At 39.1% G+C, this 18,529-nt stretch overlaps 1 protein-coding gene across 3 annotated transcripts in view; it reads right to left on the bottom strand.

Moving 5' to 3' along the window:
* The window catches only part of ankrd11 (ankyrin repeat domain 11), a 106,854-nt gene that overhangs the window by 15,191 nt on the left and 73,134 nt on the right, over positions 1–18,529 (bottom strand). For 2 of the 3 annotated variants that reach the window (XM_088938897.1, XM_088938899.1), the window contains exons 3-7: positions 13,373–13,517; positions 10,520–10,658; positions 8,845–8,925; positions 918–1,091; positions 217–417 (exon numbers count right to left, since the gene is read on the bottom strand). In XM_088938897.1, the coding sequence (XP_088795023.1) occupies positions 217–417; positions 918–1,091; positions 8,845–8,925; positions 10,520–10,658; positions 13,373–13,459 (682 nt within the window). In that variant the 5' untranslated portion in view covers positions 13,460–13,517. The remainder of the gene's footprint in view (positions 1–216; positions 418–917; positions 1,092–8,844; positions 8,926–10,519; positions 10,659–13,372; positions 13,518–18,529) is intronic. The other variant, XM_088938898.1, reaches the window with a different exon arrangement.

Genomic DNA, 18,529 nt, shown 5'->3' with positions numbered 1-18,529 from the left:
CGTCACATTTGGCAAAAACCTAGTAAAGAATATCACCCACAAAACACCATCCCCAACTGTAAAGCATGGTGGAGGCAGCATTCTGTTACGAGGGTGTTTCTCTACAGACCTAACAGAATTATGGCTGTAATTCAAGCAGAAGGTGCTTCAACCATGTACTAACGCAGGGGTGTGTACTCTTATTTAGGTCATTTTTCTAGAGCTTATTCTTATTACCTGCAAAGTCTTTTACATTCACGTCAGCTCCCTCACTGATGAGCTCTTTTATCCTGCGTATTTCTCCCCGGATAGCGGCGCGGTGCAGCCTCGTCTCGCCCCTCTCATTGCGTTTATTAACTTTATCTTTGGTTTTTGAGGCAGAGTTTGGCGTTCCCTTCTGACCCAGATTAGACTGCGACGGGTGCTTTGGTGTTGTGTCTATGAGAGAATAAGCAAAAAAAAATTAAGCTCCTGAATTACAAAACCCATTTAACTACTTAACAAAAGTGGGGCTGCAACACCTCTGATCGCCATTGTGTGGAGCACTTGCACCACAAGTTAATTCACTGAATACAAGATTTTTGGTCCATTTCTGAATGGCTCATACTGTCATGTTTACACATTTAAGATCATTTGATATCAGTGCAAGTCTATTTTAAAATCTCACCTAATTTGACAGTAGTTATTTCAGAATCCATACACAGTGGTCAAAGTATTTTTCACTGCCTTTTCATTTTTCTTCCAACCCAGTGACAATTTTAAGGCTGCAAACTAAAATGCAATATCAGTACTTAGATGTAACAATGAAATCTGATCTTAAATCTTGTGTAATTTAAAACGAATTAACCAATGTTAGGGTGGTCCTTGGGCAGAGCAGCTGACAGAAGAGAACAGTCCTGCAGAAAGGGAGATGTAGAGGAGTCTGCTCGCAGGCTGACCTGGACTGTTTACAGATTCCTCAGCAGTCATCTGCATAAGAAGAGCAACCTGCTGACGCTCAGAGAGTGGATAGCCAGCTCGGATTCCTGGCAGCCCCATCCCAAACGCCAAGCCGGACTTCCTGGTGTTGGTGGGTTCCTTTTTAATCCGCTTCCTTTCTGGACCTTGCTTCTCTGTAACGACAAGGGGGAGAGGAAACTGTCACGTCTTCGCAGGCTGCCAGCTGTGCACAGCCCCGGTGGTCCGCCAGTGCCTGAGCTGTTAGAAGTCCACAATCGCAGGCCCTGTGAATTTCCTCTTTCTGCTTTGGCTTAATCTTCAAAAGCAAGAGAACCCTCCTGTCTTTATGCACATCAGATGAACTTCACGTTCGTCATTACAATTTTTTCTCTGAAAAAGTGAATAAAATTGGAAGTTAAAAGTATTAAATGTCTTCATTAGACGAGGCTGCAGGTGCATTACTATAATACAATTGACAAATAAATGTGTATATATAAAATGCAGATACCAAAGCCTAGTTTATAATTTCAATGGCAAAAAGTTCCATTGACTGGCTTCTTAAGTTCAAGTTAGAAACACTGCTGGCTTAACTATGAAAATATTTGAGTGTAAATCAGAAAGTAAATCCAAAAAGGTTAAACAGACAAAATACTTAACTAATATACATAAAGTTTAACTTATAGCAACCACTGAAAATTAACCTATGTCTGTGCTGCTACAAAATAAATCCTGTAGCATTACTGATGTGTATTCTTTCTGGATCCTTCTTCCTGTTCTCATAACTGAAAAACCAGGTAGATGACTTTCTCCTTCAAGTACACCACAAGGAATTTGTCATTCGGGCTTGGTAAATTAACAAAGCCAAAAGTCTTAGCAAGTGAAAAACTGATTTCTAATGAGCTCTACACTCTTATTTCAGTTTCAAAATAGTCACTGTGAAAGACTATTAAAGTATCTTTCACTCGGTATCTTGGTGCTGATCTTCCAGCCCTCTCCACCACCTATCATACGCGTGTTTTGCGTAAAGCAAAATCCATCTGTTCCATCAGAACGCAGATACCGACTCCCCAGCTCCAAGACCAACAGATTGAAGTTCTCATTCATACCTGTAACCATATCGTTACTCAACACTTGACGTTCTATGCACATATGTATGTATATTGTTCCTGTCCTGTCGTTTTGTTTTTCATCTGTTCATTTGTACACCAACACTTCTGCTGTAAAACAATTTGCCCCCCTCCGGGGATAATAAAGACTCTCTCTAAAGGGACAAGCAGCAGGTATGTACCTATGAATGTTTATTGCTTGTTAGGCTGAAGGTGTGACTTGTCTTCATGACAATATGAGAAAGGGCTGGTGTCCGTTTTCATGGCAGGACAACAAGACAAAAGCTGCTTTTGGCAATGAAACACCCACTACTGATCATCATCTCTGTGATCTGTCCTCCACCTAACATGAAACATTAAAACCATGCAGCCATAGCAATGGTTAATTAGATTTCTAATTCTATATCACATCAGATGATAGTGATACTAATAAAATAAAAGTGCTGAATTCTAAGTAACGCATCCAAATGCAGAAAAAAAATCTGTGCGCTTCTTCTTGAGAACATGAACATCAAGCTGCCTGTTGCAACACAGAATAGAGAGAGGATTTGCTCAGGGCTACAAACAATTAATAAGAGTAAGGAAACATGGCAGAGAATGCTTCCGGTTCCAAACACTTTCCAGGGACCTTCTTCCAAAGTCAAAGCTGATAAACTTTCACTAACATCTGTAAATACTTAGACAAAATGTATCCTCTGCCTCCCCCTTAAACGCATTTGGACAAATTCCTTTTATTCATACTTAAACAACAGGAACCACAGGAGCAGCCTAAACATGTTTTCAGGCTCTGGGACTTAAGAGGGACAAAAATGCAGTGCTTGTCCTTCCTGTCTTTTACAGTAAACTGTGTGTGCCATGTCATGCAATAGCTGAGGGTCGACTGGACCCTCTTTGACCAAAGAAAAATAAAGAATAAAAAGATCACAAGAATTCTACCAAATTGCAAACTCCAGACATTACATTTCATGATTATTAAATGTAGGAAACTAGCAAAGACAAACATCTGCAAAATCACATTCTGAGCAGGCACAGAACCACCTTTTCAAACAACCACTATTATAAGACAACCATGTGGGAATGCTGCTGTTCCCCAAACACACAGACACAATCACCCAAAATAATTAGCGCGTCCTAGTGCAGTCACAATTCCAATTCAACTCTGTGTTCTCACAAAAACACACACAGGTTTATATACAACTCTTTAAAATACATTTAAAATGTATTTCAAATTTACCAAGCTGTAATTATGCACCATGTTTCCTATTGTCTCTGAGCTGTATTCATCTACTCTGCAAGGCGTTTAAACCGCTTATACTTCAGCTCCTTTGAAAATGACAAACTGTGATCGACTGTGACTCCTAATTACACAGGAGTAGTGATTAGGAGAGATACAGCTCTGACTCCGTGATCCACCAGTGTCACATTACAAGACCAGAACAGCAGAAGGAGTACTGGGTCTGTCTAAAGCTGAAGGTACATTAAATGATCATCACAACAGCACATGGTGTTACTGGAATGCACAAGTCATATTTCAAAAAGATCCCACAATCCTAGTTAAAACATCAATAAAATAAGGCATTTCCATTAACATGAATTCAGATGATAGGAAGAACAATCTGCTCATCTTCCCTACCACTAACTTTTCTCTTTCCCCCTTGCTTGATATGTAATAGTCTATATTTATATCCGTTTTAAGAGCAAAATGGATGGCCCATAATAAGAAAAGGGCAAAATTGCCTTTGATTTGGCAGTTCTACAAGTCTTCCACTTAGTAGTAAGGTAGTGAGCGTTCTTACAACTTCCTACATCTTCTGTCAAACTTGCCATTCTTTAACTGTTCATCAAATCACGTAATGTTCTGTACATTCACTTGGCAAACATCAACTAGAACAAACAAATCTATAAAATCCACTTTTACAGCACAATTGAGAACACCTGAAACATACGCACATTTTTGTGTTCTGCAGTTTTGTTTTTTTACAGTGACATACCTCACTTTAAAACACAATTAGCATTAATTACATTGCAAATAGGTCCCATCGTAACAGAACATATTCATTACCCTCTTGAGAACTTAACTACCATTATAAGCCTAATTATTTAAACATTGCAGTAGTTAATATTGCATACTAGATACATCTGTTTTGTTGAAAACAATACCGTAATGTTGGAGATCTATTTCCATAACTGGAAGTGTAACCTGCAGGAATGAAATGCCACTTAAACAGGATCTCAGACCACTCATCAACATTACCTGCAAACACTGCTTGAGGGATTGGTAATGTATAAAATCAACCAAAATTAAGGTTAAAGGACATAACGTGATGAAAAAGTAACAAGTGAGAACACTGCTTATTTTGTAAAATCAGAATAGCTAATATTGCTGATCAATGCATAAAAACTGACACTCCAGGATAGTTCAAAATCTCAAAATTAAGAAAATTAAAAACAATATGACTTTGCATTGTACAATTCTCGAGAGTTAATGTCTGTAAGTATAGTTAAACAAAGTGCAAAATAGACTTCTGTTAAAAGTCTCAAAATCCACCGGCAAAACAAGGTACTTAAAGTTATTCACAATATGTAAATCAAGTCACTATCGACAAACATCATTGTGAAGCATGTAGAACCCAGCGACTTACCAACAATAAGAATGTAATTTGAGTCCATACAGAGCTGCTCAAGGCCTATGTATCACAGAACGCAACAGGGAGGAAACATCTATAACCTCTTCATGGCCTCTACTTTTGGTGAAAATGTTGAAATTAAGGATGAATTAAAACAAAGGGTGTGGACTTTTTGAATTCTTAAAGTTTTCCAGTTTCACAGAGTGGTAACGACTAAGACCTATTCATATTCGTTCAGTGCTGACAATTTCTGCTTTTCAGTCAAGTGCATTTCCAGAAAGGAAATGTGGGGAAAAGGAAAACTGTTCCTAAGAATACCATAAAACTACATGAAGTGCCACTAGTTTTGTCTTGGATACTAGAATGGGTTCTACAGGTAGGGCTAAGATTTAAGACCGCTGAGGGAGTGTACAAAGCAGATAATAGTGCCCACAACAAATTATCATCAAACTACAAAGATAATTATACAAACTACACACATAATTATAGATGTAAGGTGCTCACAGGCTAAAAGGAACAGAGGCATTTAAACTCCACCCACTGTGCGCTTTCCTCCAATTTCAGAGTCTTTCAAACAAATCTGCAATGGTTTCGCCAAACAAAAATACTACAATTGCAGAATAAAACAAAAGCAGAAAATTTCTGAACGTAACCCCAAAGTCCAGTCACCTCCACCTTCACACTAGCTTTCACTTAATTAATAAGTCATGCACAGAAGACGCAAAGCAACATATAGGTTCTTGGCTTGTAATGTGTACAAGCAGGTTCTTGAAGACACAAAGCAAAAAAAAACTATTAGAAAGAGATTAGGTTCAGAAGTTTGCATCAACATGAGAATGTTCTGAAATTCCATATTCACAAGTTCAGATGAAAAATAAATTAAGCAGAAATAACCTTGTAACGTACCATAGAGCCTATTTACCTTGTAATCTTTTCAGTCTTTCTAGTCAAGGTCTTGAAAACCAGCAGCTACCTTGAAGATAAGTATTCAGGCTTATTTACTGCACACCATTCAAAACCAGCAGATCCAGTATGTACAAAACTTTCATTAAAACAAACATACCTTCACACCCTTTTTGCCTTACAGTGCCCCATTCATTTAAAATCAAGAATACATCCCACAATAACGTTTAAGTGTCTACCTCCTCATGGTTCATGGAGAGCAAGCTGGGGTATGCAAAAAGAAATTCCTAATGCAAGAAATTGTATATGGCCAAGTGAGTGATCTTATGTTATGGTGACCTCATTACTTTCAGGCATTAATTTGAACAACTTGAAAAAGTCAAAATGCGTATGTGTTATAAGGTCTCTAGTATTCGGCTCATCACCTGAAAGAAGGAATTAAAGCACAGGCAGACAGGACTCTCCCTCACATATTCCCAGTGAGCAAATCTTGGAGCTGCTGCATTCTTAGCAATATCTCCATCAGCTGTAAAATCTTTCTGGAGACTCTTACTGGCATTGGCACAAACTCTGAAAACCAAGCTATAGTGTTCAACTATTAAAACAAATCTGAACTTCCAGAAGTAACGCACAAAGGAAAGCAAATAAACAGAGTACGACCCCTGAAATGCTTTGCTTTTATTTCATTTTATTTCATCTACAAGAATGGAGCTCAGTCCCAATCTTCAGATGGTCGACTTCTACAGAAATAGCACACAGAATACAGGATGTTTTGTCTCTGCCCTATGCATCAATACAAAAAGATGTAAAAGATGCAAAAAAATGCAATTAATGCCCGTGAAGAGCTGGGGATAGTAGTGTCAAGCAGTGGTCCAGGTTCTTGATCCATAAATAGGATTTGAAACCACAACCTTCAAGGGCACTGCTATAGTGCTGTAGAGCAAAGTAATTCACTTAAATTGCGTCAGTAAATAAAATGATGTACTTTGTATTACAAAAGATTTTAAAACACTGGTCATTCCACAATAAACGCTTCACGCTCATCATGATGACAGAGCCTGTATGACAAAATCTGGAAACATTTTCCAAAATAACTATATATATATATTACACACCAGCACACAAAAACTAAAAAGCTGAGAACATAGTCTCCTCTCCATTATTATAAACATTATTCATTACACATTGTCAGAAAAAATGATTCCTGGCAAAGACAGCAGAAACAGAGCACATTCTAGATGTATAGAGCACAACACAGGACTACACCTTGGAGAGGAGACTGGTCCATCGCAGTCTCAATTAGCCGTAGCTCGCATGTTGCTGGGCCCCAGCGGAAATGACTATGTAAGCTCTAGACAGGCTGGAATGAAACCAAGAAGGTTGCTTCCACGTAGCCAAGAACCAGACAGCAGGGGCTGTGCCACCATATCACCTGTTTGAGTATTAGGATCAAAACAGCAGTTTCCCCCCCCCACAATAACAATCGTACCTCAAAAGAGTTGCAAGGATAATCAAAATGTCAGCTGTTGTACACCAAAATAAGTTAATAGAACGAAGTTACAAACAGCGAAGGGTTTAGGCCATTTTAAAAAAGGCTCTTGGCTGCTTGAAAACACTGTAAATTGGAAATGCCGCTAGTTTTTCCTTCTGTGTGGCAATGTGAGTATCTATGAGATCACAGCTCCTGGATATGCAGGCAGAAGCTAATGGAGAGATGCCAAGGTTAGCGCAGCGTGGGCAGCAGCAGTGCAGAACTCATCACCATCGCTTCTGCCTCTCCACTTTACAAATCCTGTCCTTTACGCTGTCACTCTCTACTGCATCAAAAGCACTCTCAAATCCTGGAGTGGGATACGAGCAAGTCACTAGACAATTGCCAACAAAGACCTTCGCCAACATGCACAAGTTTATTTATATGCAACTATATGCCCCGAGATGATAATGAACATTGTATTATACCTTGTTTTTCAGCAAAAAAGGAGTCTATTCCAACTTAAGTCAATGCCAAAATCAGCAACAGGATTCGTTGCAGTCTTCCCAGAAGACAAAATGAAAATGGATTAAATTTAGGGGAAAAAGAGCAAAATTTTTATAGATCATACTACCATCACATTTATATTCAATAACATAATGCATCAACCACATACTTTCAAAACAAACCACAATGTTAAGAGACCAAAATGTAAGCAGAAACAAAACTTGCACAGGGCTTGAAATTCATCTAGTTTGGCATTTTAACTAGCTCTTTTTAGAAAGTCTAGGTCCCTAAAATACACTACATCTTGCTACTTTGATAAGACAACTTCCGCAATAGCTCTGCTCAAGCAGCCCCCTCTTAAAGCATGCACTAGCCATACCAGCCTTTGTAACAGACATACCAGAAAACTGCAAACTGGGCTCCGAAATGATTAAAAAATACAGTATTCCAATTCCCGATACCAAAAGGGAGGACTTCACTATTTCTTAAACCAACTTTGTAATAATACAGGGAAGTTAAGGAAGCAATTTCATGGCAATAGCCATGTTAAGGAAGCCTGTACTCTGGCTCTTTTCAAGAAACAGCCGGACAAAATTGGATCACTTAACTACCAAAGGGCAAGATGAGCCAGAAGACCTTATTTGTAACCATTCGTGCATTCTAATAATTAACAAATCTTGTGAGGACCTGGGTGGTTCTGAAATCTGTCAGTGTAGGTGATACAGGATTGTTAATTACATTTTAAATATGCTTCATTTTTCCAGTCTCATTTGCTTCCTCCCAAGGTCACAGTCCAAAAAAAAAGCAAAGGATGATGACAGGTAAGAAAATGCGAGTCCCTCTTTTCTTGCACTGAGATCAAATTACAGAGAGATCCATCATAGTAGCCTATAATGCAACTGACCAAATGACCAGAACTTTCCTCTTTAATGCTCTACTAGCAAGTTATTAAAGACATACATTTCTTTCAGGTTTTCTGTGTAACCATGTTGAAATGAATTCTGCTATCTTTCGGAAAATAAATCTCCAGTGCAGAGCTTAAAACAATGGATAGCTTGAGCTTAAACAACTGAGCTTGCAAATTATCTTCAAATCTGACAAAACAACCTAATGCCCTCAGCAGCAAACTGAAATGAAAAAGGAAAGGGATGGAATTGGAATACTGTAGCTGGTAAACAACAGAGACGCACACCAAAAGTAGAAGTGGAGAAGAGTGAGTGTGTGCCACATGGCAGTGCCCACGGAGAAACGAAGAGCCCCAGTAAGGTGTTACAATGAAGAAACCGGAGGAAAGTAAGGCAGTCGTGTTTACCTGAGTGCGGCCTGTGAGCAGAGAGCGAGGCGGCAGCACACTGGTGATCCCAAGCCTCCGAGGACAGGCCGGGGTCAGAATCTATGAGTCCAGTCAGGGAAGAGTGGGGAGGGCAGCAAGCAGACATGCACACGGACACACAATAGCAGCGTTAAGTAAGGACAGCAAGACCAGGGAGGGGCGGAACAGAGACCCGCAAAAAAAAAAGGGAGAGTGGAGAGGTTTGGGGAGATGGATAGTTTGTGGTAGAATTTTGGGGTCACAAAGTATCAACCACATCCCGGTTCAGTTCAGGAGTGATAATGAGGCAACAGCAGAATGAGCAAAAAATATTTGGCAAAATGTATTCCATAATTAATGGATAAACAAAAGCAGAGGTACAAATGGGAAACAGATGTGGAAAGAAGCGCGAGATGCATTGTGTGTGTAGGTTTTTGAGGGGCAAAGAAGCAGAGATTTTGACAGAGAGGAAAACGTGGGACAAAAGAAAAGAGAAAAGTGTTAGATCACTGAGATATATTGTCAATCACTATGGATGAGCTTCAAAAAAGCAGCAGGTGCAATTCACTACTGCATACAATTCGAGAGTGTGTATGAGAATACAAGACAACACAAAATGATGATGTGGAATTTGAAAGCATGAATACTAGCTTAATAGCAAATAACTGAAAATAAACGGCCTGTTTTTGAGAAACTGAAATTGCAGCAGACACTTGCATTACAAAGCACCTTAAGAAAGGATTGAATTCCCCACAGTATTGTCTCTAAGATTCTCCAAAATCTAGAGATTAGCTAGCAGTAACTTGTCTTCTACAGATCAACTATCAGCCTGTAGCACACATGCTAGTCCCTTTTGAAAGGACACAAAACAGCCATTAAAAAATAAAAAGCAAACTAAAATAATAAAGCCTTCAATAAACAGTGGTACATCTGACAGCAAACGTTAGTAACTGATCTCAGCTCTCTAGTTGCAAATAAAAGCCCTAAATTCAAAACTGATCCAAGAATAATACTACACTTCCATCAGTGTAGTGATCATTGTGCATTTGTGACTCGATCGAAAAGACTGGAGCTGTAGAATAGTAAGGCCATTAAAGAAAATTTTAAATAATGCTCTGAAGTCAAATCTACCAATTTTGTGTTACAGACCTTGAAAATGTGGAGCGACCACTGCAGCTAAGAAAAGCAATATAGTTGGTATCTAACAATGCCATACAGTAAGAGAAAAACACGGAAACTCAAAATATGCACGTAAAGATAAAAAATTAAAAACAAGGCAGTTCTATAAATTTTAGAAATATAAACATTTTATATTCCCCAAATCTTACAAAAATAAAACAGTGAATATTTAATGAACGCAGAGAAACAGATGACCATACTGAAAACAAATTCCAGAAGAACCCCAGGTTCACCTCTCTGGAAAAAGTCTAGAAAAACAGCATCGTAAGAAATTTGCTCCTATCATTTAAGAACAAACTTTGTATCCATGGTTAGGTAAAGAGAAGGCCAACAATTTTAAAGTCACATTTCAGATGTTTGGTTTAAAGCAAGCAACCCAATGAATCTGTGGCATTGATATGCTCAGAGGAAACCATGCTATGCTCTCAGACACCAGCGTACACTACAAAAGCAATGTCTAGCCCAGCCCAAAGTGTTTGGACCCTTGCTCTCTTACCCGAGTCAGAATCCTTCTGGTCTCCATTGGCTCCAACGGTAAAAGGCAGTTTCCTTTTCGGAGCTTTCTCTTTCATCTCTTTTCCTCCATCATTTCGGTCCAGCTTTGGAGTCTTGTTTAAAGAGACTTTATCTTTATCCTAACGAAAATAGTAAAAGGAACAATTGCAAATTAGGATTCCTTACAACCAAATTAATCACAGAACCATACATTTTAAAAAAATATTTTTCCCCAAGTGTGCAGCAGGTCATAACTCCCAAAAAAAAGGTTTTGCTTAATATTACGATTCTGGATCATGAGCCTCAAAATACTAAGAACTTAAAGTCACTGTCCCAGACAGTCACAATCTGGATTAGAGACCATGTTATACTCCAAAACTATGAAGAATGTTATCTAAAATAAGTAACAAAATTAAGAAAAAGCAAAGAGCAGTTTTCTTTTTTGCTGTCAAACAGGAGAAGCAGTGTTGTTCATGGAATTCCCCTGCAGCAAGGTCTCGTCTGTCCAAAGATTTCTAGCAATTACAGGATTTGCAGAGCGTGTCTTTTCCATGGAATTTCCTTTCGTCGGTCCCACCACAAACTGCTGAGTCCCAGATGGGAGTGAGTTCTAACCCTGGGCTTTGTGGTCGATAGCAACTGGAAACCTTCAGCACTCCCGGCTATGAATTCATAAGCCAGTTCTGTTTTTATCTGCCAGGTTGTTTTTCATTTTGTCTGTACAATCTCTGTTGCAGGTCTGCTCACAAAAAGAGAGCTTTTGAAAATAAAGCTCAAATGCATAGTGCTGTATGTCACACAAAAAAAAAACAGATGGCACACTGTACTACTGCATAAATACGGCCGAAATAAAAATAACTTTTTATATTTCACAATTAACTTCTTTACTCTGGGATTCAGTCCAATAAGGGACAATAAGGTTGTGATTAGGGCTGTGTGGTACAGAAATGCATGCTCCATTGGTTCCACCAGTTTCCAATATGATTGAGATTCAGGAACTGTTCTAAGAAAAGCAATTTTAACGGTCTCACTGTACTTAAGCCAAACAAACACTTCTAGCAAAAAGGAGCCTATTCTTTTGATTGGGGGTCCTAATATTTCGGCCAGCATGCATGCATTGCTGATGAGTCAAAACTGAACCCAAGTTCTTCAGTCCAGTGGAATTTTACCTTTGAGCTAAGCTAGGAGAAGGACTTACATAAACAGTCTGAACAGCCTCTTGTATTTGTGCACTGTTTTCAGATTTTAAAAACTGCATTTAATGAATGAATCTATATTGCTGAGTTTAGGAAAATAACAGTGAGAAATAATGCTTTAAAATACTGCCTTGAGTTCTTAAGCACTGCTCTTTGAATTACTGGCAGGGAGAGTGGCTTATTGCCCTAGATAAGTCATAAGACTATGATGTCACCATGTGCACACAGCTCCCTTCCTGTTTCCCCGAGCTGTGCTTGGTACTGTATACAGTACCGAGAGAGAGAGTAAGAGGTCCACGGCACACTGAATTTTGCTTGAAGTACACTGTGCAGAGACCCGAAGACACACAGTTGGGCTTGGTGCAGCATAGCTCGCAGAAACAGCCCAAGGAATTACTCGACAGCGCCGAGCTGCAGCCTCGCTGAAAGCTGGCTTCGTGACCAAACGGTGTTTACGGGTTTCCTAGCAACACCCCAGTTCTATTCACGTCTGATGCAATCCACCTCGGAATGCTGTACATACACAAGCCATTTAACAGCACTGCTGACCCGACACAAATCGCCAGACATCATTATTCAGATGCTTAGCTCCAGGTCCCACAGCAGCAAAAACAGCAAATGTACAGAATCATTATGAATCTTAAACTTGCTTAAAAAAGAAATAAAATATGCACCACAAGGACCTTGCTCTCCATTTTGCATTAGTGGCTTTGAGCCCCCACTAGAGTTAAAAGTCCAGTTGTGGACAGATGTTGTACATAATAGGGAATCCATCCTTTTTGAATCATGTCAGTAATGTTTCATTTATTAATGCAGCTTAACCTTTTTCCTGCTGTAACCTGTACAAAACACCTGTCCTCTACCTACTAGGGATAGGGTCATAAGCTACTAAGGTTTCACCTTTTGGAAACTTTAGAGTCCTTAGTAAAAATGTTTAAAAAAAATTAAAACAAGTACTGTCCATAAATTTACCCTTGTCTGGATTACAATTTAAACCATCAGATTAAAAAACCATAAAGAACCCTCCCAGACTACTGTGCACCTTTGTTGAAGATTACTGTGTAGAGATTAACACATTTGTTTTTATCAACATCAAGATGGGGTACATATGACATGAAAAAAGAAGCAGTCAGTCCACTACTACAAAATAACAACACCTCTTTTAGGAGAGTGCCTTATATTTCTGGCACCATAGTCCGTTAATATCAGTCCACTCATAAAGAGTTATTTCCAGTCTAAAAACCGCTGCCAAAAATAAGACTGGTAATCAAACAGGGATTCAAATTTACTAAATCTCTTGGAGAGGTGGGTAAAACGGTTGTAATATTTGTGATCAGTCAGTTTTTAATTTGGTTGCCCTGTCCCAGTCACCTCTCTTGAGGTACAACAGTGACCATTAGGGCACATTCGATTTTGTAAGTCAGAGCAAAGGCTCATTTTCACTGTGCGTCTCCAAGCCCTGAATATCCAAGGCAAAAGCTCTGATTCTCCTGAGAGACTGCTTTTCACTGTAGTGATTAAAAAAAACAAACTGTCTGGAATACCCAAGTCAAAAAAGATGGTATAAAGTTGCCTACCTTAGGTTTAAGCTTTATTAGGCCTAAAAGAAGGATCTTTAACACTCTCCACCTGGAGAGAGAAGGAATGTCTGTGCTTACCTTTTTCCCAGTCTGCTTCTCCACCATGTCGGTGTTGAGTGGGAAATCCTCCAGCTGGGGTGTTTTAGATCCCCCACCCTTGGGCATCGTTTAGCTTTCGCCACGCCAACTTCATTCACGGCTCCATCGCATCGTCATCAACCGTCTGTCGGGGGAAAGACAGAATCACGCACTGCTCTTTCGATCTGCGCTTCTCTTGAACGAACTGCAGTTCAGCCACTTTATATTATTTTCAACATTAAAATCCCATCAAGCTCTAACCTCCTGAGCAGTTTGGTGTAAATGGCACTACCATTATGCACTAATGTTTTTATACCATTCTAATCTGCGTGTTATACTCCGACAAATCTAAATAGCTTGGGCTTACTACTGCATGAGACTGTGAACAGGGCAGACTCAGGATTAACACTAAAGAGGTTAAAATCTACAATGCAAGCCAACTACAAAACTGTCAAACTAATACATGTATGTCTTTAAGACTTACTGTACTGAGAACTGTCCTGCAATTAAAGACTTCAGGCATGAACTCCACTAAAATGATACTTTTTGCATGACAAATTCAAAACATGTTTCAAAGTACTTAATGCCCATGCAATCTGAAATGGTTTCTTTTTGATCTTACTATATGTACAACAACAGATTTTCCACAATCTCAATGGACTTATTCCAAATATTCACTTTTCATGAACTCAGAGGTTAAGGGTTTTGGCAGTTCTGACGTTTTTGAAATATTTCTCTTAAATGAAAAAACAATTGTAAAGGCACTCTTGTAATGATTACAGGCACTAATTAACACAGGCTGAAAATGAAAGTAGCTGAAACGGATCCTGTCAGATTTGTGCAGTCGCAGGTTTCTTTGCAGAGCACAGCATAAACACCCCCACTTACATGCATATCATCAGGTAAGAGACAGACAACTACAACATCTGGAAAACGTGTATACAAAAAGAAATAGTGTAGTAACATGCTTCACAGTAAGTCAGTCTACAGTTACAAAATCCTATGACCAAAAGAAAAGTAGGCTAACAGCTGAGCACCTTTTGTAGAGGCACAGCAAGCAAGGCAGAAACGGGACTGCTCTGGTACAGAACTCATGTCTTTGTCTCTCCATACTGCTTTATTTTCCCTTTTAAGCAGCAAGAAGCAGCAAGATCACGTGCAAGCCACTTGAGTGGAACATGAATAAAAGATATGTAAAGAGTTCCTGAATATTGTCTCATCCACAACACATTTTCTACAGTGTGCAGAGGGCTACAATTTCTTCCGAAACCCCCCCCCCCCCAAGTAAATACTGGCAGTCCACACAGCCATGGCGCCGCAACCCCTCCCTCTGCTGTTCTCCTATTCAAAGATGGCTATTTATAACCGAGAGGCAACAACGCACTGTGAAAATTTAATACTTCTCTTCCCCGCATATGGGAAACTGACGCACAGGCCTTCTGCCTCTGACAATTACTGATCTCAAAAGTGACAAAAAAGGTCAGGTCCCAAGAAGCAAAACACACACAAGGCCTGTGCTCTAATTAGGTAGGTTATCCCGAACAAACAAAATTGCAAGCCATGAACTAAAACATAAATAAAACTTCAGTGTAATATTTCAAATGGTAATATTAAATCAACGCAGCCTGTTTTTTTTAACTTCAGGAATGGCCAAAAGTAAATTTAAACTGCAGGATGCAAGCTCCACATTCTCTTGCGAATAACATGCCTATTATTTGCATCATTCTGAATTCTGTATGTTATCTATTAAATTAACGTCCCCGTATTAATTTGACTAAGTGAAACTAAGTCAATAAGGTGATTTCTTTAATATTGAAGCAACAGCACCCAAGAAGGGAAACTTAACATTAGCAACTTCATTGAATGTTTTGGTAACAAGCTTTTCTCAGCACTTTCTTTTCTCAAAGCGTGTGCAATCAGCTTGTGTCAAACCAGCTCTTTCTGTAACTGATTACGCTCAGAGCTGATAATTCATTCCACATGAATATGTACGGTAGGTCACCAAAGCACATTACCAGGGCATAGGTCTACCACACAACCGGACGATTGAAAAGTGCTTCCAGTGTATGTTTATATAACCTACTCTTTTATAAGAATTACAGAATAAAACCTTCCTCCATAAAAGTGATTCTCACTGATCATTGGTCACATTCACCCTTATTCTAATTACATACCCAATGGAATACAATAGGAGGTGAAAACCTCATCCCCTGCCCCCCACGCACATCTTTAACCCTCACTGCTCTCAGCCTAAACATCACGGGATACATGGATTTTTACACACTGGGCTCCAGACAGACAAGTAATGAAAGCACTGCAGAGGAATCAGGTCTGTTCTCAGGCATGCTGATTGATAAGGGGAGAGGAAGCAACTCACACAAGGGCAACCAGTTTTCCAGTAGTTAGTGTCCATCTGAAAATTGCTTATATAAGTAAATACTCCTATAACATACACATTAAGTAGGGAGCTGCGCCAGCACGCGTAGGCTGCAAAGGAACAGGTACGTTCCACGCTGAGAGGAAAAGAGAAGATGTTTCGGCTGTGGTGCCTTCTTCAGGTGTGTGGAGGCATGGAATATACCTTTACCTGTTCCTTTGTAAAATACACATGCATTAGAGGTATAAATTCTACATTTAGTAGCCCAAGAGTTTACAACACAACTGTGCACAACAAGATGTTTAAAGACAGGCACGTGAGAAAGACCACATCACTGCACTGTGGCATGCTGCCTCTAGTTTAGAGCTGTATAGGACGTGGGACTATCATTCTGCATTGGTGGGCTTTTCTCTTTAAAACCACAGAAAGACAACATTGATAAACCTGCCATTTCTTCCACTGAAAACTTTTTGTGCCAAGAAAAATACTCAGCAAAGCACGCGAGAAAAAAATTAATGACATATTATAGCTGTGATAGAAAAATCTGACTAAAAGCCTCACTAGCAAAACATCCTGTAGAGTCTAAAACATTTTAATTAGTAGAAAGAGTGAAATGTATGAAGTCAACACGAGCTAAAGAAAATAAAGAATGACTTTGAAAGACTTAAGTTATAAACTACCATGTTGAATACATGCGGTCTTTCTCATCTTTGGTCTCAGAGAAATGCCTATACTGGAAATTCAAAATCAATTTACAATATAATTCATTGCAACTAATCCTCAATATTGGCTGCAGTTCATGCATCGCAATAACGTGCTAGATCCCAGTTTATTACAAAACCAATATAAACCACTATTAAAAATAAATAAGTCTCCATACACACCGCCTACTGAAAATGTTCAAGGTTTGATTAAATTTGCAAAGTCAAAAGCCTCTTTCGCTGAAGATATGCTCAAGTTTTTCAGTCTTAAATTGTCTTTTGTAAAAGACAACAACAGACAGATGAAGTTCCTATTCTGGTAAATCTCCGAAGGGCCTTCTAATTACAATCACCATCAACCTACTGCTTTATCACAAACAACAGGGAGCATTACTGTACAAACATGCTACATGGCAGATCTTGGACACTTTTTAGTTTTATTTTTTTAAAAAGGGAATGTTAAGTTCAATAGATATTGAAAGTGGTCATGATGTTAAGTATAATATTTTACATTACAGTTCCATTATTACATTACATTACAATTACATTATTAGTCCTTAATACAAAATAAATGAATACATTTATTTTTAAAAAATGTAAAATGAATGTTGAATTGTTTTAATTCATTACTGGGTTGGAAGTATTACAGAAACCAAGTAATTCACTTTAAAAAGTAATTGGGGAAAAAAACTATGCCTCAAGAACATCTGTGGGCATGAGTTAACTTTTCCATTGCAAGTAGCTTTTATAGAGTTAGAGAACCATGTGACAGATCAATGAAGGTTTCAGAATGTACACTAGACACTGCAGAGGGAAAGCACCTCTTTCAGTCTCCTTCGACACACAGAATAAAGAAATTCCTCATCCCCCTTAACCTTGAATAGAGGATTTAGCATTATTGATTGTTCCAGTAAGACCCAGCAGAGACGATGTGCTGCTAATAGAGCATTGATTACTAATGACAGTGTAAAATATCTTTTTAGAACAAAGTCAGCGTTTCCCCGAGATATTAGATCTTCACACAGCAAATGACATTTTTAAAATGTGCTATAGTTCAGGGAAGTGCGTTATTGGCTCATATCCTCTAAGTGTTCCCTACAAATAAAGGAATTCCATGTGCATTAAAATCAGGGTTTACTACACCACCATTTAAGCCACTGTAGAAAGGACTCACAGGACCAGCTATAAAACTAGGAGTGTCAGAGGTTAACTGAAGTAAAATACTGAAGCATAAAACCCTAACTTGATGAGAAACGTGAGTTTAAATTAACAGGACAGCATAAACCAATTGCATCTAAACTTATAGTTAAGTTTCAAAACATATTTCAGAATAAACATGATCTCACAAAAAAATAATGTCAAGTTGCCCAAGGGTGATAGGAAAAGCTTTCCACCACACCTACTGCGCAGCAGTTTAGTTGCCCCCACACTGTCTGGGAGCCTCTGTACTCGAGAGGCTGGCCTGCACAACACTTCTCCTGTACTACACGCACATAGATCTGCGCACGTGCACAGCACCTTCAACATAGACAGGCTGAGGGCAGCTCTGCAAACAAATGTTGCTGTGCACTGCAGGCCTTTCTGTGGTCATGCCACTGCTGGCGTCCTCTCAGTGCGGAGACACAGCACACACTGTTAGGCATCAGCAGTGATGCAGTTTCTCATGACAGCTCCTGCTGCTGCATTACCATGAGATGAGTACCGCACAGCCCAACTCGCTGTCTTCGCCTTCACCGCAGCCAAGTCTCGTCACACATACACACACTAAAAAACATGGATGCAAGCTGATGAAATAGCACTACAGAAGCAGACTAAGCATTAGCACATAGGATGTTTGTTTTGACTGCATAACAAGCAATAAGGCAAAAATGACTTTAACACAAAGTCCTCAACCCATTTAATAAAGGACTCAGAAATATAGACTTAAATGCAAACATCTCAGTCCAGCTGAATCTAAATACTAGATGAATGTCAGAGGAACAGCCACCATAGATCTGAATATAAAATCAAGTCCTGCAGGCCATTTTATTCATATTCATGATTACTAGTGGAGCTTCTTTTCTCTACTGAAACTATTTA

Source organism: Atractosteus spatula, chromosome 21, assembly GCF_055471065.1.
Source record: "Atractosteus spatula isolate fAtrSpa1 chromosome 21, fAtrSpa1.hap1, whole genome shotgun sequence".
Taxonomy (NCBI): domain Eukaryota; kingdom Metazoa; phylum Chordata; class Actinopteri; order Semionotiformes; family Lepisosteidae; genus Atractosteus; species Atractosteus spatula.
Note: the sequence above shows the minus strand (reverse complement) of the source record. Positions and strands in the feature narration are given on the sequence as shown.